At 47.2% G+C, this 21408-nt stretch overlaps 4 protein-coding genes across 4 annotated transcripts; 1 reads left to right on the top strand and 3 right to left on the bottom strand.

The window, feature by feature from the left end:
• Positions 1-6218: 6218 nt before the first annotated feature.
• PtA15_3A269 (uncharacterized protein) lies at positions 6219-6473 on the bottom strand (the record flags this gene model as incomplete). The annotated part of the gene is made up of 1 exon (XM_053167220.1): positions 6219-6473. The coding sequence occupies one exon, from the start codon at positions 6471-6473 to the stop codon at positions 6219-6221; it is 255 nt and encodes an 84-aa protein (XP_053018459.1).
• A 51-nt stretch (positions 6474-6524) lies between these two features.
• On the bottom strand, positions 6525-6965 carry PtA15_3A268 (uncharacterized protein; the record flags this gene model as incomplete). Its single annotated transcript, XM_053167219.1, has 1 exon — positions 6525-6965. The coding sequence occupies one exon, from the start codon at positions 6963-6965 to the stop codon at positions 6525-6527; it is 441 nt and encodes a 146-aa protein (XP_053018458.1).
• Positions 6966-11703: 4738 nt separating this feature from the next.
• Positions 11704-13701, top strand: PtA15_3A267 (uncharacterized protein; the record flags this gene model as incomplete). The annotated part of the gene is made up of 2 exons (XM_053167218.1): positions 11704-13614; positions 13693-13701. The coding sequence occupies 2 exons, from the start codon at positions 11704-11706 to the stop codon at positions 13699-13701; spliced, it is 1920 nt and encodes a 639-aa protein (XP_053018457.1).
• Positions 13702-19974: 6273 nt separating this feature from the next.
• Positions 19975-21279, bottom strand: PtA15_3A266 (uncharacterized protein; the record flags this gene model as incomplete). The annotated part of the gene is made up of 3 exons (XM_053167217.1): positions 19975-20153; positions 20555-20888; positions 20941-21279. The coding sequence occupies 3 exons, from the start codon at positions 21277-21279 to the stop codon at positions 19975-19977; spliced, it is 852 nt and encodes a 283-aa protein (XP_053018456.1).
• Positions 21280-21408: the final 129 nt, after the last annotated feature.

The following is a 21408-nucleotide window of genomic DNA, read 5'->3' as shown; positions in this document are numbered from 1 at the left end:
GCACCTGTCACGAGTTACCCGGTTCTGGGTTCAACTCCCGACTGAGACATATACCCTTCTCAGCCCAGACACTCCTCTCAACTTCTTATATCACCCTCTCGAGGACCTGTGTTCAACCCCCACCGGAAACATCAAGTCAACTTTCACCCTTTTTGTCATCATAAACCCTCTCAACTCTCACATACCTGTCATCAAACAACTTCATCTGGAACTAGACCAGACCTATCACTTAATTAAAACTTGCCAAGCTTAGCTTGGTGGGTCTTGTTATCTGATAGTATAGAAGGGCAGAGTTTGCACCTCCATTGTCCCCTTCCCCATTCAGCAAAAGGGTTTCACAACCACTTTTGAGTCTTACAGCGGGGTAGGGCAATGGGCTGTAGGCTGTGTTTCAAGAGCATGCAGTGGGCTTTTAGTCAAGTCAACAAATAATAATCAAAAAACTTCTGTGGAATAACTAGGGGGGTCTTAAAATAAGAATTATTACTTCCCACGGCACATGGGAGAGGCTGAGGGGGCCTTGCAAAGCAAGCCTCTGAAAGAGGGGCTTGCAGTTGAAGTAGGGAATGCCTTTGGGTACCCTATCACACCCGCTGCGCACCCGCCAGGTTGTGCCGGATGCAGTGTTGGGTGTCAGCTTCTGGTGAAAAAACAACCTGGTACCCAGGTACCTGCTGGCCACACCAGTGGAACCCGCCAAAGGTCCCTGAGCTTGCTCAGGGATTGGGGCTTCAGGCGGCCAGTATGGGCAATTGAGAGAGAGTATCCACTCTCCTATTGAGATATCTCAGTAAACGCATACTCATCAACCGGTTGTGTAGTGATACTCAAAGTTGTAACCTAGTTTTGAAACCTAAATGATCATGTTAAATAGTCTCTGTTGTACTGGATCCTATTTTCTTTTCTTCATTCAAGTTTCTCATCTCTTGTCTCAACTTCAACTCAGCACAACCAGGTGTGCTCATTGGTGGTCTCGTCAAGTTTGCTCGTGTGCTGTACTCACACATTGCTGGTCTTTCCAAGGCTCTTTCTCAAACTTTCTTTGTTTTTCTTTCACATTTCTCTCATTGTGAAATCCATTCAAGTTTCTCATTTCTTGTCTCAACTTCAACTCCGCACAACCAGGTGTGCTTGTCGGTGGTCTCGTCAAGTTTGCTTGTGTGCTGTACTCACACATTGCTGGTCTTTCCAAGGTGTACTTGTGGGTGGTCTCGTCAAGTTTGCTTGTGTGCTGTACTCACACATTGCTGGTCTTTCAAAGACCCTCTGTGCCTTTTTGTTCTTTATCTCCCAATGGCCAATACCAGCAATCTCATTGGGGGAGAATAACAGGCCCAACCAAAAGCAACCAGAAGGAGGGTTTCCTCCCTCCTTCTAATCACTTTGTTGGTCAGGGTTGCTGAACCTCAGTGTCTCATTGGCTGAGAGGCACAGGCCCAACTCAAAGCAACCGGAAGGAGGGGTTCCTCCCTCCTCCCAATCAATCCTCAGAAACTCATCAGCTGAGAGGCACAGGCCAAACCCAATGCAACTGGAAGGAGGGGTTCCTCCTTCCTTCCAATCACTTTGTTTTAGGGGGGGGGGGGGTACCCACGTGTACCCACCAAAAGTACCCGCGGTGCAGGATGCGGTGCCAGGTGTTGGGTTTTGGTGAAAAAACGGGTGCAGTACCCGGGTGACAATGGGTACCTGTGTTCACTGGGGCATTCCTTAAGTTGAAGTGGCAGTCCTGGGGTGAGAGATTTTGGATTCTCACTGTAGTCTGAATGTTTGCTAATTTTCACTTTGACCATGGATAGCATCTTTGTCTGAGCAGCTCCTTGGCTCAGTTGAAAATTTCACAGCAGAAAGAAATCTTGACTTCCTCATGCTGGTATTATTTTGAACGGACTTACTTTGTGCACTGCAGAAAACTCTTTGCGCACTGTGGGGGTCGTTGTCTTGACGTCCAGTCCCCAGTGCGCGTTCCCGCCACTGTGAATTCTCCCCCAAAATACAGATGGCTTTTCTTGGAATATTTTTTGAGGGATCAATAGATAGACCCTTTATAACCCCCCCCCCCCAAAAAAAAAAAAAAAAAATAACTGAGTCATTTGGGGCTCTCCTTGAACCTAGAGAAAGTTGAGGAGAAAACATCAAATTTTAATGCGGGAGGCACCTGTAAAGCAGCTTCCTGTGACCCAGTAGCCACAAAAATTTAACAGTATGACTGCACATATGTAAATTCATTGTTTGAAAATTTTCAAAATTTTCCTGAGCCTTAATGTATGTCAAATAGGTATTGTGTTAAATTAAGCATCTTGTTGCAGTGATGAACTCCCTCTGGGGCACTATTCATAGTGTCAGAGGCACTATTCAACAGTGCCGGGGCTATTATTAGCTTGATTAAAGCTGTGGAAGCTCTTCCTAGCTTTGAGTATCCAATCTGGGCCTGCTTAAAGAGGTATACCCTTGAAAATTCAAGTTTTATTTGGGTGGTTTTATCCCAAAGAGTGTGTATTCACAGGAGTGTATCTCACAGGGTTTCTAAATCAACACATAAATAACTTGGAACATAATTTCTGCAGTGATGAAGCATAGACACCTTTGGTGATCTTGGCACCATAGAACCGCACCCGGTCCCGGCCCAGTCGGCCCCAGCGGGCAAATTGTGTGGCTAGTGTCAGCTAACTGCTAACCCATCAGGCGCAGCAACTGACAAACCCGCGCTTGAGCGCGGGCCAGGAGGACTCTAGCTGCGCAGCAACAGATGAGTGATTGTGTTCAAGTAAGCATGTTACGGATTGACAAATCCGTATTACTATATGTAGAGAAACCCTCCGTATCAGAGGATTCCTCAGTTCAGATTTTACCAAGCCCGTCTACCTTGTAGCCTTTGATACCTTTGAATACTACGACCGGGGCTTTTTCTGGATTCTTTTCTCTAACTAACTTTCTTTTTCCTTTACAGCTCGACCTTGCCTATACTCGGTAAGTTCAAGCTTCCTCTTTTTATCTCATCCGCTCGACCATTCGCGTAGGAGTCATTAGACTTCGGTTGCTGTGTTCAACCTGCCCCTCTAGATAAGAGGCGTGATATTTATCCTCCAGCTCATTCAGCGGAGTAGATCCAGAGCTCAGCTCCGACTGTACCGTTGTGTCTACCGGCCTTAGCCGTGATTCTCATTCAGAGCGCTGTCACTGAAGAGACGCGCCCTGACAAGGTTGCTTCCCGGATGGAAGTCCATCACTAGGAACAAATGGCCCTTGTCCTGTTGTTGTACAACCAAAAAATTTAGTCTCCGGGACACATTCACACACTTTAGTCTTGTTATGTGTGAATTTCTATTGCATGGAAGCTCCACCAAAGCGAGGCAATGAACAGGTTAGTCTGGGGCTCATCAGCCACCCGTCTGAGCACACTCTGTTTGCTAAGCATGTACTGGGGCTCTCTATGGGAAAGGACGTGGTTTTTCTTGATGGATTTCATTGCATAGACCTAGTTAGGATGGCTGTTGCCGGCGAGTCTGCGGTAGTGGACCATGAGCACCTTACCTGCACATCCCTTCCCAAGAAAGTGCATGATCTCAAAGTCCTCGGCTGGCTCGTCAAGAAAGGGGGAGGCGCATGGTCGTGGTCTTCGTCGTCGTCGAAGGTGCCGGTGAGTCAGTTGCTGGCCGCGGCGTCCGCGGCGTCCGCGGCGCTCAGTCCCAGCTCCTCCTCCAACAACTTGGGTCGTCTATGGGTCAACGGCGGGGACGACGGAGTAGACAATCTGGTCGGACCGTCGCATCTTTTTACATGGTCACTTGTATGAACGCCGACGCTCTCAAGCCAGATCTTCTTCTTTTGCAAATGCATTGGCTCGCCGCCATCGTAGAAGGCCAGGATGTGAAAGTTCTTTGGTGGATGATGTGGGCTGTAGGATGTTCGGAACCAGTTTTGTCAGCCATTGTTGTGATTTTGACTTCCAGACGAGAGGACTCAGGAGGTGCCAGAATTGTATGATTGAGTTCTGAATCACCGGTTTTGTCAGCTATCGTTGCAGTATCGAATTCCAGACAAGGATCTCGGCAATTTTCTAAATTTTTGACGCCATTTTTTGTGTCCGGTAAGGCAGCAGTGCCAGTAGGCGTGAGAGGATCCATTATCTTCTGTTGGCAGAGTGAAAAGTGTTATGATGTATTGTGTTTTGAATAATTCTTGGACATTTGGGTAATGGAAGACTTCCCTTCGCTTCTGTAGCCCCCTACAGAGTCAGATTTGAAATAATTGAATCAAAAATACAGCCCCCCTGTAAACTTGCATTCCCATCGCTTGTGACAACCAGATTTGGTCAGCCTCACCAAATAGCTATACTACCAAAACCCGAGCAGATTGCACAGCCACAACCATCAACCATAGCAAGATCACCACAACCATCAACCATAGCAAGATCACATAACAACCAACTAGTTAAGTTCCTTCTTCCCATTAGCTTGTTGGTTGGACAATCATAATGCTGACACTTCTATTTTAAATACAAAAGTATGGATATCTTGGAAAGCCGCGGCCAGGACGAAGACGACGAAGCTGTAATGGTAATTGTGGCCTTGGCTTTATTAGGCAAACGAGTGCCAATCCGAACTGTTTGAACATACCTTACAAGGCCCAACCTCACTGGGAATCCTCGATATAGCAGTGCTTGGACTCATTTACAAGATGCTGGGAATGATTGGGCGTTTATAACTGTCATGGGTGTGGATGTTTGAACGTTTGAAGCCTTACTGGTCCACTTCAGCATTGCGTGGGATTTGTCAACAATACCCCGACTGGATGTCAATGCAAACGGCAACCCCCAACCTGCTCATCAATCTCTGGATGCTGCGGGTGGCCTTGCACTAGTGTTGCATTGGCTCAGTTCAAGTATGGCTCAATACACTCTCCAACAGCTATTTGCAATCACTGCTGCCGTTTGCACTCGCAATCTTCAACATGCCCAATTTTGTCTGCTTTCCGTACTGAAGGATCTCAATATTGGAAGGATATCTTGGCCCTCACGTGAAGCAACCTGCGAACACTATAGTAGCTTGATTAAACGAAAGTACCCGCTTTTGGAGAAATGTATTGGATTTCTCGATGGACTCAATATACCAGTGAATGTTGCAGACAACAAAGAGTAAGTAGTTTGTTTCATTTTGCTCATCCCGTTTTAAAGATTTTCATGGCTTCATCAGCTCACCATCTTGATTGGTAGGCTACAGAATGCCTATTATAATGGATGGACTTGCTCACATTACTGCAGCAACATCTTGACCTTTGCCCCCGATGGAACAGTCATCCACGCGATCCTCAATGCGCCAGGATCATGGCACGACTCCACCATTGCCGAGAGGCTTTATGGCAAGCTTATGAACAAGACACCACCGGGCTATCAAGTGATTAGCAACACGGCCTTCCCACGTTGCACCGATTGACTTGATTATCGTATCTTGGCTCCAATGAAGAGAGGCGATCGGCTTCCTGAAGATCCAGTTGAGTTTGCTTGGCTCAAAGTCTTGAACAAACAGCTTGTATCTGCTCGACAGGCAGCCGAGTGGGGTATGCGCGTGATTCAAGGCTTGTTCAGCAGGTTGAAACTTCCCTTGCCTGCAACGGATCATGAGTTCCAAGCAGAAGTCCTAGAATTATGTGTGCGATTAAATCAAGTCCGATGTTGGTTGGTACACATTAATCAGACCCAAATTGTGTATCAAGCAGTTGAAGATGAGCATGTCATCCTGGGCCAATTGTTTCATCAAATGCTCTTTCCTGATATTCAGAGGAGGTGTCGGATCAGCAGATATTATCATGGGTGGTTGTAATTTGCTCTCAATGTTTTTTTGCTCTCAAATGTTTTTGCTCTCTCAATCACAAGCACGAGCTTTTTCTCAGGATTTAGGATTGAATATGACTATCTACTTATCTCAGCTTTAAAAGCTCTTGAATGATGACATTGGAGATGTTTCAGTAAACAGCATAACAGCTAAATTGAAATCGGAGAGATAGTTGTGATATCGGAGAGATAGTTGGATCAGTGATAGTAGATTGAGCATTTCAGTAAAAAGCATAAAAAATAAAAAGATTGATATCAAAGATGATTCTGTAAAGATTTGACAGTAAACATCTTAACCAAGAAAAACTTCAGATAGTTGGATCGGTGATAGTAGATTGATAGTAGTGGATTGATTGGTGATGGCAGCTGGGAATAGTATATAATCTCATTCTGTTTGCATTTGGAGAGTTGGGTCAAGTTCACTCATTGGGTAACTAGTGGAGGAGTTTGCAGTGGGTAAACCATTATGGGCATTGCTTCCTTGATAGTTCATGCGGCCGAAAGGAACTGGCTGGGAGCTGAAAAGATGATTAGAGGACATCATCTGCATGAGCTCAATCTTGGACTTGAGTGATTGATTTTCAATTTGGAGCTCGGTCATCTTCTCTTTGAGTTCGTTAGATTTGGCCTGATCACCCATACGCAAGCGGTTGTTTTCGTTGCGAAGGGATTCAATTGTCTTGTTGGCGTCTCACAGCTGCATAGCATAGAAGGCGGTCATGCTGTTATCCCTGTCACGCTTCTCCCGAGCTGCTGGATCAAAGAAAGCAGTAAGCTGCTGCTCTAAGCCAGCCGCCGGTTGGGTGTTAGGGGAACGACTGGCGGCTCCCGATCGAACAGTGGGCTTGAGAGGGCTGCTTTGTCTTGCAGGTCGTGTGATACCAACTCGGTGTGGTCCAGTTTGAGGCGCAGTCGAAGCCAAGAACTCATTGGCGACCAAGGACGGAGAGTCCTTTGGAGCATTAACCCAGGATGAAAATGTTGCGTTCGGTGAAAGATTTTCAGTGGTGTTGGCTGGAGACAAAGGTTGAGGCAGAGGTGGGAGCTCGAGCTCTTCAGACGGCTCGTTGTGGTCAATACCGTGGGAATCGTTTGGAGCCATCACAGTCTGTTGAGTGGAATTGATATCCATCGACGAGGGGATAGGGGCTCCTACACCGTTCCTATCCATACGCTCAAATCAGCCAACTTGGTCAATGTAGAGGAAAAGGAAATGAAGTACTTACTCTTGATTGTCACTTTCATAACCGTCATCATTGCAAGCAACAAGATGGGCTCGATTGTCCATTTCTTTCTGGGTCAGTTTAGCCTCTCGGACATGCGAAGGACAATCAGGATTGCCAGTGGGCTTCGGGTGCTTCACTAATGCTTGAAACTTGAGTTTTATCGACTCTTGTTCTCGAATTGCATGTTCGTTATCTTTTGCATAAGTGTTGTATTTTTCGAGAACATACCCCCACTCCTGAGATCCAAGGGGGAGGAACGCTTTGACCGCCTTGACTAGCGCTGCACAGTCATCAGCATTATATCCCTGCGAGCCTTTAGCACGACCAGGGCGCCGTTGCGAGCTTTCATTGGGAGCGGACAACTGAGTTGGGAGCGGACGACTGAGTTTGTTGAGCCAAGGCAGTTGTGGATTGCTTTGGAGGCATTTTCTTGATGTTTGTATTTATTGAGAAAATTCCGCTGAGATCGGCCGGTTTCGATGAGAGAGCAGCTTGTGGTTGATGTGAAAAAATCTGTAGGTCCACGTAGTGCAATTAAAAGCTCCTGTAAATTTATTCTGGCTTTTACAGCATCTGATCTGACTCTGTAGGGGGCTACAGAAGCAAAGGGAAGTCTTCCAATCCCCCCCTCCATCACAAAAACACCAACTTCACTTGATGTATGCCAAAAATGGGGTTCACTCACAGATTCTATTGGTATCCAGCTACCAGTGCCTCCCAGACCCCAAAAGTGTAGCTTTTAAACTTTCCGGTGCAGAACTAATTTTGGAAAAGTGTCCAAGCTTTTTTCAAAACACAATATTTCCAATTTGAGTGTGAGACCCCTGGGGTTAAGGCTGTGACCCGTGGTTCGGGACGGGGTCTGAGGGTCATCCCAAGCCCAAAACCCCGGAAAAGCCCCGGGGAACCCCAAAGCCCCGGGGCATACCAATTTTGTTTTTGATATGCTTATCACCATGGACCGCCCATGGCTCAGGAGCCAAGTTTTGCCCTAGTTAGGGCTATTGCATCTATCCATCTGGCTTCAGCGGGGTGTAACGGTGGATTATTGAAGGATTTGTTGTAGCATAGAGTAACCCAGACTACAGGATTACTCCATACTACCATGTAATACTATTCACATACTATTACATACAAACTTGACTATGCTTTGACACTTGTATTTACCTATAAATACCTTGTCTTTCCTCTTCTAACATTCTCTATTGATAATATTAGAAATATTCATTCTTCTGCTCTATTAGGATTCTCCACATTAACCTTGGTTTTCAATCAGTAGCCTCAATTTTCAACAAGATGAAAAGAAAAACCTCCGATTTACTCTCATCTCAGCCAGAATCCTCTGCCTTGTCAGCAACAAACTATATTGAACTAGATGGCAGCAAAGAAGAAACTACTCCAACCCAACCTAGCAAGTGGAGTTGGGTTTGGAATTACTTCAAGCTAACGGCGGACGAAACCAAGGCTATCTGTCAAGTTGTCCAAAAGACCGGGAAGTGTTGTGGGACGAGGATCAAGAAGGATAAAAGTGGAAGTACGGAAAGCTTCCATGGACACCTTATGCACATCCACCACCTTGCAGATCCAAACTGCTGAAGAAAACAAAGAAGTCTTCACATATGGATCTTGAGAGCTGGTCAAAGTCAGGTGCTTTGAAACCAAAAGTGAGTCAAATGTATCAGGGTTTTTAATGGATTCCGATATTTTGGGTATCAGAGCCATGAGTATTCTGAGCTGCTGACGGGCTTTGAGCTTTCATTGCAGGTAGAGCTCAACAATGAATCCGTCAAGAATGCCTTGGTATACTTCTTAGCCAAAAGTGATCTTCCGTTTGCCATGGTCAAACAAAAGTCGTTCCGTGAACTCGTAGCCCTACTCAACCAGGGTGCCACCCCTCTAATGAATGATGTCAGCCGAACTGGCATTTCCAACCATGACATGAGAGTGTATCTTCAATCACAAGAGACCATTAAGCTAAAATTCCTTGCAAAGCAAGATTTGATATCCTTTACGACCGACGCTTGGACTGCTCCCAATGTCACCGCTTTCATGGCGGTAAAAGCTCATTACATCAATGAGAAGTTTGAGATGAGAGACTTGACACTTGCAGTGCCCCATATCGAGGGTATGTCTTCAGTTGTTGACTCGCTAAATCTCCAAGAAGAAAACTGACCAAGAACTTCCGCCAGGCCAACATACAGGCAAACAATTTGCTGAATTATTCTATGATACGCTTGAAAGCTATAACTGCATTGAAAAAATCCACACAATTACCGCAGATAACGCTGCAACAAACAATCGTATGGCACAAGAGCTATCCCTTCAGATCCCTAGCTTCAACACTTTGATGGAACTACTCGGGTGTGTTGCTCATGTGATCAACCTTACTGCCAAAGCAGGAATATCCGCTCTTGGAACTTTAGATGAAGATAATGATGGTAAAGCGCTGCCAACCAATCAAATGGGCTCTTCAGAAAATGCGCAAAGTCAAGCCCAGCCCAATCGGATGGGTATTGGATACATGACAAGCGAACCAGACGGCGCTGATATCAATGCGCACAGCTCTGTTTTTACAAACAACCAAGGCTGATTAGCATCCCAGTGAGCTTGGGAACAAGCAAGGCTTTGAGTTTGAAGGCAGAGTTTGATTTGTCAAGGATGAAGATGTAGCCCTCACCTGTGGATTTGAGATAGTTCCCATACACTAGTCTTTTGAGTGATTTTCTCTTGCCAAAGTCATGAAAATACAATCAATTTTTAAACATATTAGGATGGTTCACGTAGGGATTTTTAACCCTGCTGATGTTATAAATCAGCCAGCCTTCCCAGCCAAATTGGCTGGGACCGTGGGATAAACTTTATTTTGGTCTTGCTGATTTCGGCCCTACGTGAAGCGTCCTATTATGACTTGCCCTTGAGGTGAGGAAGCAGGTTTCACCATCTCCTGAAAATTTGGCGGCTAGAGCTCTGCAAATTGCTAGTAGGCCGCTTGCTGTTCAGATGGACTTGTTGCTGGAGCCACAGTGGGTATCCTTAGGGATGGCAATTGGGCAGGCCGGCCAAAAGGCCGCCCGACCCAAGTTGGGTTTGGGCTGGGTTTGGGTCAGTGTTTCAGCAAATATTTAGGAAAGCAGCTGAGATATTTTCAGTCAGAGAAAGGGGTTCAATGAGGTGAAAGTTTCAATCTTGAGGGGTCTTGAGATTGGACCAAGGAACAAAGGTAGGTCTGGGTAGTTTGGGCTCTGACTCAATGATTTGATTTCAAATACAAGCAGAGGAAATATGTAGTCACAACTAGAGAGCCCCCTTGCAAGATCCAAAGGGGGCCTAAGTGACAAAACAAACAAAACAGACATCTCACATGAGATGGAAGGAGAGATAGACACATGTTAAAGAAACATTAACATGTGGAAGGCATTGTAACTTAACAATGGAAAGAGAAAATACACATCACAATCTTGTGATGGAAAGCATCAATAAATAATTGATGGAAATAAAGAACACATCACAAATTGTGATGGAAGATGATAGATTGAAAAAGGGGGGGGGTTTATGGCATCACTAATCAGTGATGGAAAAAGGAAGACTGTGAGTGAAGAAGATGAGCCAGAATTCTGACAGCAGCCCAACCCAACAGACCCAAGACAGTAATTGGGCGGGTGTGGGCCACCCCTTGGGCGCCTGTCAGACACCCAACAGGCTGCCCCCGGGCGGCCACGGTGGAGTGACAGTGTGACTGCACTAGGTGCGTTTGTGCCCAGTTGGCCGGTACAGTCACCAACGCACCACTGCCAGCTCAACCCTTGTCTCAAGTCTTGACTCTCAAATCCACCCCCAACTCAGCATGGTGAATTCTTGCGCAAACAAAAACAGCATTGAGGTTCCTGGGGCCGGTTCTCAATCATCCAAAAATGCCAGCCAAGATAAGCAAACCGCCGATCAGCAGATTCCAGCACCCAGAAACAGCGTCAGTACTAGTGAAAACCAAGAAGAGAGTCACTCCAGGAGGCAAAGACTCACTAGCAATGTTTGGGACCACTTCACCAAGCTAATAGGTGAATGTGTCTTTCTTTCTAATCTGAAAAACTGAGGGTTTTAAGCACGTCAACTAATTATCATTGTTCCATTTGTACCTTTTGGTTTGCAGATTCCAATGGCAAAGAAAAGGCCGAGTGCCATTACTGCCATGCTGTCTTAACTGGAGGCTCGACTTCTGGTGCAAAATACTTTTTTTATCTACTTGCTCATTTTGGCTGGGGCCCGCCGGCGGCCCACAGGTCGCCCATGGGCGGCCCGAGAGCCAAATGGGCTGAGCCGGGTGGGCATTTAATTGGGTCAGGCTGTGCCTGACCTGTCCAATTACAAACCGGCCCAAGACGGGCCGGCCCATGGGCGGCCCAAACCCGCCCGATTGCCATCCCTACCCCCTACTGCTATACACCCTTCCGCAAAAGTGTATGTGCACATGGGGAAGTGCATCATGTTTTGTTCTGGGATTTAGGCGAAGAAGCCCTGAAACACAATTGCGTACTTTCAAAGATTTTTATGAATCTGCTCCAGAGAAACTTGGGCTGACGGGCCCATGCCATCGTTAATCCCCGAGGACCACGACAAAGTTGAGGAGGGTAGTAAACCGCATCGACAATGACTCAGAACAACAAATTTCGCAGCGGCATTCGGTTGGTCCGTCTTGTCGCAGTAATATTCCTCGTCAACGGGTGCAAGCCGATGGATCTTCCAAACTCGCAATTGAGCGCGGAGTGGTTTGCTTGGGACGAAGACTTGGTCGACCTCGACCATATCTTCCCTTCCGGTGGTTCATCGGGGGACGAGGCGGCTGGACAAGCTGATACTCACCACGAACCATTCGCGGGCGGTCATTTACATCCTATCGGCCTTCCTGCCGGGCCATCAGCTAGCCACGTCTGCCCCCCACAAGACTATCACCATATTCAAACTGCTGCTGAACAACGTCCTTCTGGCACTCTGGCTCATGGGAAGCGCATGTCGTTGGACTTGCACAACTTATTTGGATCAGGGTTCGAGCCCGCACAAAACTTCGAACTTCTGGATCAGCTCCTCGCAGACGGAACACCAGCCTCGAATGGCTTCGCGGCAGCAGGCGCTTCACGGGCCCTCGACCATATCTTCCCTTCGGCGCTTTCATTGCAGGCTAGGGCGGCTGGACAAGCTAATCACCCTCAACCATCCTCGGCCTTAGCTAGCGACCAGTCCCTTCTCCCAGACTATTATTATCCTGCCCAAACGAACGCAAAAGAACGCACTGTTAACTCCCAGCCCTATCATGCTCTGGACATATCGTTTGACTCCGGCGAACTATTTGAACCCGGGCTCTTACCCCACGACTTCGACATCCTCACAGAGTTCCTCGGACACGGGACACCAGACCCGGATGGCCTCACGGGGGTAAGGGCTGCGCAGTCACATCATGGTGTAGCGCATGTATCGGATAGTCATAGTCATACATTCACAGGTCCTGGTCCGTCGAATCTGCTCGCCTTCTCGGATTATCCCTTCATGCGCTCCTCCGGCACAACCTCCGGACTCCACGAAAGTCCTTCTCGTAAGCGGAAGCAAACTGTCGGGCTTCAGGCCAAAAGCATCAAACCTCAGGATCTGCTTTTCACCCAGAGCAAGCCACGGAGCGGCATACCCAAATTGTACATCCCATTTCCTGAAAGCCAACGGCCTGCGCTCTCTAAAAAGCTACCTCCACAGGGGCCACTGGGGTTTTACATGAATGACTTGGCACTCAATAATCCATCGGATCGCGCAGAACAGATGGAAATGGGTCGGATCCTGACAGGGCTCAGAGCCTTAGGAATCCCGAACCCCCGACTTGCCTTCTCCGAGTTGAAATTCTACAGCACCCATCGCGATTATCTTGGGTTTGGCATGGAACGCAATGATAGCGGACGGACTATTAAGCTGTCACGCGGGTTTGCCAAATCAAAAATCTTCGATGAAGGTCCATACGGTCAATATAAAAGAAGGTGTAGATTAGCGAAGGGACTAGTCAGCTTTGTGTCACATTATAAGGATTGGTATCAGCATTGGTTCGATGAAACTGGGATAGACTTCGAAAAGAATCTGCTCCAACCTCACTTTATCGGTTTCGAGGAGGCTGCGGTGCTCTTCCCCCTATATCTATTTTATGTTGAGATGATATGCTCGATCGTCCCGAGAGAGGGAACCACCCTGAAAATTGAACTGCTCCGCGCCCAAAAGTTATTCAACTCCTGGACTAAGAACTACAATGATCCGATATCTCAGAGTGATCAAAATCTAGAATCGATTGTCGAAACGCTCAGAAAACAGAGAGATCGTCGAGGAGCTTTGAACTTGCATCCACACCTCTGGAGTTACTTAGAGATTTGGATGATCACTTCATGGAGGGATGGAGTTTTCCGATATATGAATGGTTCTATGCCCAAGACAGTCAAAGAATTCTTCAATAATGTCTTCAATTATTCCTATTCAGCTCATCATCAACGATACATCTCTAGGATAACAGCTCACAACCTGGAAAAATATGTATGTTGTATTGACTTGTGGTGCAGTGATGATGGTATCAGCATACTTATTCTTTTTCTTTACTCATGTGATCAACAGAGTAAATAGACAGCTTGGCAAAATAATCAGCATTTTCTCATCTAATTTAATCAAATTTACTGAATAATTCATTGGGTACTGATTTTCACTCCTAGTCTAGGGTAGTTGTAACTTTTTCTCCATTTTGATCTGCCATAAAATATTGGGTAATGGTAGATTTAATCTTGACATGTTTAGGAGTTTGTAACTCCCATTGCAAGAGACTCACAGTTGAATTGCAGTTTTTTTTATCTCTTGTTCAATCAGTTTCCACATCTAGAACATATTTTTCAGCCTGCAATGCAAGTAAACTCAACCTATCCATTGCATGCTAGTTTTTTTTTCTACTTGACAAGCTGCACTACTCCCCTTTTTAATAATTTAGGGTCTTGGAAAAACGACTCCCAACTTTTGGGAAAACAACTCCCATACGTCCGCGCAACCATTTTTCAACCAGCGCTCAACGTTGACCTAGACCCTTTTTTTGGGTACGGCTTTTTTGGGAGTCGTCAACCCAAAATAATTTTATTTTGGGAGTCGTCCCCACTAATTTTTATGAATATTTTAAATATTTTTTTTCTTGGGGGGGGGTTTGGGAGTTGCTTACCCAAAACAAGTGCCCCCTGCGTTAATTTGGGATAAAGATGGCACTTGGCACCCGCCACACTCCAGCACATAATTCTATGTGCTTGCAGGTACCCATTGTGTGACAACTCCCCTTGACGGCTCCCCTTCAAGCCCCCCACTCATCGCACACATCACACACCACAACCGCCCGATCACCGCCCACCTGTCCACCCCAACCACCCAATTGATCAAACGCAATGATTAACCCAGCCAATAACCAAATCTCTTAGCTTCTATATCCAACAAAAAAGAGAGAGTTTCTGGAGTACTGCTTTTGTGTTTCATAGCAATGGCAGCGCAAAAGCGTGTGCAACTGTCCACCAGAGTAAGGATGTATTTATGTCCTTCATGCGACAGAGGCTATATTGTTCCAATAAGGTTGAGATGAATTTCTTCAAACGGCACCAATGCAGGTTTGTGGACTGACTTAAAGGAAGCTTTGGTGATTTTTGGGACTGCACACAATTTGCAGATTTTGTTGATCCTCATTGGAATACCAAGTTTCTTCCTTAGACAATGATAACTCACATGTCCAAATGATTTGTGAAGAAAATCAGCTGAGGATAGATGACACAAGTGTTTGATGTTGTCAAAAAGAAACCTGGGAAGATTTCCGACGTAATTGCTAGACATTTTAATTTCATTGTTTTTGATAATTTGAAATAAGTTTTTATTGAGATGAACAGTGTAATCTTCAAGAATAAAACAGCGAGCTGACAATAGATTTACTACAATATCGGGGATGTAGAGAACTTGTTTGAGAAAGATTTCGCCGTACTTGTTTTTTAGACAAATCAAACCAATTCCTTTGATCTTGAGTTGATCTTGAGAAGAAGTTGTTTGAACACAGCCTAAATCTTTGAGTTCTAGAGTGTGAAACAGATGATAATTCAAAGTCATATGAGCAGATGATCCTGAGTCCAAGATAAACAAGTGTGGCAAGTTCAACAGAGATGAGTGAAAGCTACTGACCAAGGATTCAGACTTTTGAGCTGCCTTCTCTTTCTCCTTTTTCAGTAAGTATTTGGTTCTCTTGTTTGGATAAACCATCCAACAATTTTCTTTCGCGTGATCAGAGGCCATGTTGTGGGTATTCTTTCAACATCTCTTTGAATCGTCAGTGAAGAGAGTGATAGGATTGGATTTGGAGCCGGTCCCGGATGACCCATTGCGAATTTCAACGTTTTTTCCATGAACTCAAAGATGGTTGATCATGACATTGAGAGTTGGTTCCTTATCAGAGTGAGTAATATGATTGACAATATTGGACATGTCAAAAGGAAACTTATGAATGACCATGTGGCCAATTGCATCGTCAGAAACGTTCCAGCCGAGTTCAATGAGTTGGGACTGAAAAGTTCTCATCGTAGTGATGAATCCAGGAATGTTGTCCGGAGTGTAGGGCGCGCGAAGAAAAGCCTGAAAGACTCAAGCTTTGTTCGAGGTTTGAGTTGATGCAAAGAACTGGACAATTGAAGACCAGGTCTTCTTAGCGTCGGATTTGTTAATGGAGTCAACAATGTTAGCTTGAACGTTGGATTTGAGCTTGGCGACTATAATGGCTTTGAGGAAATCATTTTCATCTTGAGTGAGTTTGTCTTCTTTGGTTGTAAGCACCTTCTTCATTTTGACAATGTTGAGAAAGTTGATAACTCTGATTCTCCAGTGAGTGTAGTTGTCCATCAAGAGGAGCGGCATTCCTTCAATCACGGTTTTGAGTACGGATGAAGGGACCTTGTCCATACAATTAATGATAGTGTAAGGGTCCGGTGGACCCTCACTGAAGACGACGGGGAAAAGGGACAAGGCTGGAGGCTTGGGGAACTTTCTAGTTCCAAACAGAGGGGGACTCGATTGCAATGGGCTAGCCGGGAGAGATGTAGGGGGCAAGATCTCTTGTAAGTACAACTAGAAACAGAAGGAGAAGGAGGAAAAAGGGGGAAGGCTTACCTAGCCGGGAGAGATGTAGGGGGCAAGATCTCTACCAGCTAGGATGTGGAAGGAGGCGTGGCTAAATACTAGAGTCTGTGATATTCTTTGTGAAAGCTTTGTGAGACCCCAAAGGAGGGGGCTTACAGATAGTGGCCATTGCAGGTGTCTGGTTTATTGGTTTGGTGAAGGTCAGTTGAGGTGGAGAGTCCTTGGTTTCTTTGGTGGACATAAACGACTCCTCTTTGGGTCTTTGACTGCTAATTTTAAAGGACACTTTATTTCTAGAAACCAAAACCAGAACTGGAAGAAAAAAGATGAGAACAAGAAAAAACAGTAGAAGAGATAGAAATAAGACCAACCCTGATGGAACAAGCAATGTAAGATGATACAACAGGAGATAGAGAGCAATAAGATTGTTGAGAGTTATCTGTGATGGTGAATGTGAGTTAGTCAATGGAAAGAATGTAGGAGAAAAAACGGGAAATGAAAAAACTTAAAAAGGATAGGAAACAGTTTTCAACAAGAGGAAGAAAAGGAGTAGACACAGCGGTGGGTAGTTACAATACGCTAACATAACCGCCGTTATCCGCATAGCGTAACGCTTGCCGTTACTGCGCTCAGGCGTTAGCGCTAATAGTAACAACCAGTTGTAACCCCGGGCCTGTATCGTAACGGGCCTGATTTTTTTGGTGCGTTACTTGCGTTACTAGTAGTGTAACACATTAACCATCGGTTAACGAGATAAAGAGGGGCAAATGGCCCCCTCTGGATCATCTTCAGTCCAATATCTGCTTCTCTGTGCGGGCAGATATTGTAACAGATGTCAAATTTCAAACATCCTGGGTGTGTGATATCGTAACACCCTTTTGTTACGGTTAACGGTAATGGTAACGAGAGAAAAACCGTTACGATATTGGTACGTTACCAATAACCGTACCGTAACTACCCACCGTTGGCAGACATGATCTTAAGAAAAAAGGAACTAGAAAAGAAAATAAGATTTGTTAGCGTTTCTGAGAGGGTGAAGGCCAATTGAGATTGAGATCCAGAGATGCGGAGAGGCATTTCTCACCAAGTTGGAAGCCAGAAAGGCTTTCCAAAGTTGAGGCTTCCTGGACTCCTTTGGAGAGAGGGAATAAAGATGATCAACAGATTGAGTGTCAATCAAAAATTGTCTTGCAGTCAAGTTGGATTGAAGATGTTGATTGGGAGCTGAAGGAAAGGGTTTAAGATAAGGTTTTAGAGTAAGAGATTGATGATGGAGAATGGATGTGAGAGCGGTTGAAACAGTAGTCAATCGGCGGATATAGGTTAAGAATGATGATACTGTTCAGCCGGTTGACTGCTGCGTCTGCATGTTCTAGGACAGCTGCGAGTGTGCAGAGAGCGCAAGGAGTGCAAGTTTCAACAGGCGCTACAGCTAACGGCACTGTGTCAAGAACTACGCAACGCTAAACTAGCGGATAGCGCACGCGACGGATAGTTTAGTGTAGCAGCCTACCATTGACATGACCTTATTGTAATCAACTGGCTCAGAGACAGGAAAAACTGCATAGTGTGTTTTGGAGACAGCAAGGCCCCTAAAGCTGGACAACCAGTTGAAGGGAAGATCAATTTTTCAAGTCAAAGGATATCAACCTTTGCAATCTCTAAGATTGATCTCCCACCTCAACAAATGAAAGATTGATTCATGCCTTACTGGACAAAATACAAGAAGGTTCATACACAATCACTTTCTACTGAATTTGGTCTAACTCCCTGGAATCAGTATGATTGCTGAGAAGCTTGACAGCATGTGTTCCCTTTATGTTGAAATGGACAACTTATTTGGTGATCAGCCCAATTTGAATACATGGTCTTGGAAAGATGCAGAGGATTCAAGTCAGTCTTCTGACAATTATTCAGATGATGAAAATCAAGACCGCTCTTTCTCCTGTCCAGCTTGCCAACAACTTGTTTGTTTGACAATGCAATGGCCTCCCATCAGGCAACAATGTTATCATCACCGGAAAAAAGTCTAAAACCAACAATATGCTTGATCAACAACACTTCACAAGATATTGGCCTGCAAGATGATAAAAAATCAAACTACTCTGCACCAAAGGAAACAGGATCCAAGAGGAAGCGCAAGCAACCCCCAAAACATCAGAAAAAGAGGATTCCCATCAAAGTGAAGCACCAAGCCTGAGGAAGAAAACCGCAGAAAAGAAGAAGATGTCCAAATGATTATCAGCTGCAGAGGTTGCATTATCCAATACGTCCGACAAAGACTCCCGTTGTGGAACTCCAACCAGTGCTGGGCCGTCGGCAGACACTGGAAGGGAAAGTGCGCTGTGCGCTGCATTCGCGGTGGTCCGGAAAATGTGAGTGATCAGGGATTCAATTGATAGCTTAAGAGGGGGGGATTTTGAGTTGAGACGACGGGGTTTAGATTCCCGTTGGCGGTATTTTGTTGTTTGAGGATCTGGGGGAAAAGCGACCGGGGAAGGTGATCTTAAAGAAAGGAGACTCTGGAATAAAAGATTCAGCGCGGGATGGGAGCGGAAGAACTCTGAAAACTCGCGGGGATGATAGGATTAATAAACTTAAGATTCTGAGTCGGATAACTGTGATATTGTGATGAGTGATCTGAGATAAAATTTTTGGTTCAGACAAAGTCCCATGCCGCCCAATCATCTGAGTTCAAGCTGAACACAGACTCTGGGGACTGTGAAATGTTGTGGACAGGTCATCATACACCTGCGCGCGCGCGCAACAACAACAGAAAAGAAACAGGACAAAACAATACCACCAGACAAAACCAGACACAACAAAGATAAAACATATGTGAAAAAACCAACTCTGCTCATGCAAAGCCTCTCCCACGCGCGCATAAAAGCAATCCAAAACAAAGTAGATCAACAGAAACACAACATAACCACAGCACCATCTTGACGAGACATCCCGGCGCGCCGTCGCGGCGAAAGAAAAACCTCAACCATCTTGAGGATCCCGTTGCGTGCGCTCACTGCTTGGTCCTGACGCACCGTGAGTGATGTCTTGATGGCTGGAGCTTTGGAAAACTCCCTGCGCCACGAAAATGATGACCACACCGTCAAACTAACAAACCAGCTTCTACACAGAAGAAGCGCAGCTCCTTGTCCACCGGTTCCACAGCTGCCGAGTGTGCGTTCGATGATGTGGCCAATGAAGGCCCGTCTGCAACCGAAGGGACCCACCGCACGCTCCGCAACCCAGAAACATCACCCCTAAAAGCCAGCCTTTCCAAAAAAAACCAGTCCTTTTTGGCCGATGAAGATGCACAGTGAAGAGGGATGCTGGTCCCCAGGCTTCCTGCCTTTTTGGACTGCAAGTGGTGCCGTTTGTGGATGTGTTTGGCGGGGAATCCTCGCCAGGACTCCCTCTTGTCCCGCATTTATCCTCCACCCAGGGTCTGTTTCTCCCCTCATTCAAGAGAAAGCGTATCGGAAGCATGGGCATTGCCCTTGACGTGTGAGCCCCCCTGCTAGACACCCATGGCCAAGCGACTGGATGGGCCCATATAGTCCGGGCTCCTGCCCCACCTACCTCGCGTCTCCACGCTAGGACGTCTCTCTTGCTCTCTTCTCTCTTTCCTTTCTCACTCTTGATGTAGATACTGAGAGAGATGTTATTCTCTGCATGCGGATCTCCCCCAGCACCCAAAGACCGCGCTCCCAGCGCGCCACCAGTGGCCTGATTTATTGAAGAGTCCCAATTGGACACTCACGCACCGGCAAGCATGTGCAGCCAGTGCCGAGAGCGTCCTCGGAATGGGGGGACTCCTGTCTCCCTCAGAGGGCGCCCTGTCCAGCTGGATATCACCTTCAAGCGGGCAGAGGCGTCCTCCCGTCCCGCGCCAAGGGCGAGGCGGGAAGAGGCGGCGGACGGCCCCGTGAGCGGCGCTGTGCGGCGCGCGGCCTGCATGTGTCAGAATTTGAGCTTGTCAGTCCGCTCACTTTCTTTATCTTATGGTCCTGTCCCCAGTCCATGTTCCAGTCCCAGTTCCAGTCCCCAGTTCCTGTCCCCAGTTCCAGTCCCTAGTTCCTGTCCATGTCACAGTTCCAGTTCCAGTACATGTTGTGTTCCTGTTGTCTTGTGTTACATGCTCTTAGGCCCCCTCTGAATCTTGTGCAGGGGGCTCTCTAGTTGTGTATACGTGTCCGCTCCTCGGATAAGAAATTAATCATCGAGTTTGAGCCTTAACCAACCTGACCCACCTGTGTCCCCCATCACACGCTCCTCTTTCACCACCCCTCGTCTCCATCGCCTCATCACCTTGAGTTGAAATCTTGACAGCATGCACGACCCAGATGCACCGCAGCCGCGGCGGAGAGGACGGCGACTGCAGACGAGGACTCTCCCGCCGCTCGCGCGCGGCCGGGGATGCCTCGTGCGGGACCCTCCCGGCGTGCCCAGCGAGCGCCGGCCTCGTTGGACGGAGCAGCAACCGCACGCGCGGCCCGCAGAGCCCTGGCGGCGGCCGCACGGGCGCCTTGGTCCTGCTCCCTGCCCTCGGATTTGCATGCGTCTTTGGGCCCTGCCCGTGGGTGGGATGCCCGAGCTGAGGGTCCGGGCGATGTCCAGCCGGAGTGTCTGCCGGCCATGGTCTTGTGATGTCGCGGCTCGTCCACGGAGATCTTTGGGTGGGAGACGGCCGCGGCCCGCCGGCGTAGCTCCCGCTACACGTACGTGGGTGAGGACACCAGCCTTGGGCATGTCCCGCATGCCGCGGGAGGATGCCCGGGCTCCAGACCCCTTATGCCACCCGGGAGGTCCCACCAGGGGCCGCGGTTCTCCCAGCACCCGCCCAGGACAGTGGCCGGAAGCGGCCGCTTCGACTGCCGGCTTGATGGTCCCGGAGTGCCCTCTTCTCCCCATCTCCACCCCTCCCGCGATCAGCAGGGAGGGGTGGAGATGGGGAGAAGAAGCCCGGCGCAGAATAGCTGCTGCGCTGTGTCCGTGGCGTGTGGAGGGCGGGGCTGGCGGAGGCCTTGTGCGCACGGCTGGGAGGCGGCTGTTCCGGTGCATGGCCGCGGTCGGCCAGCAGACTCCCCCTCTCTCCCCTCTTCTTCTTCCTATCTGCTCGTATTTCTTCGCCCCGAGAACCCGGCAGAGTCCTCCGATTTTCCGGGTGTCCTGCTGCCACTGGAGAGCCCC

This window comes from Puccinia triticina, chromosome 3A (genome assembly GCF_026914185.1).
Source record: "Puccinia triticina chromosome 3A, complete sequence".
NCBI lineage: Eukaryota > Fungi > Basidiomycota > Pucciniomycetes > Pucciniales > Pucciniaceae > Puccinia > Puccinia triticina.
The sequence above is the reverse complement of the archived record's forward strand: the minus strand, read 5'-3'. Positions and strand labels throughout refer to the sequence as shown.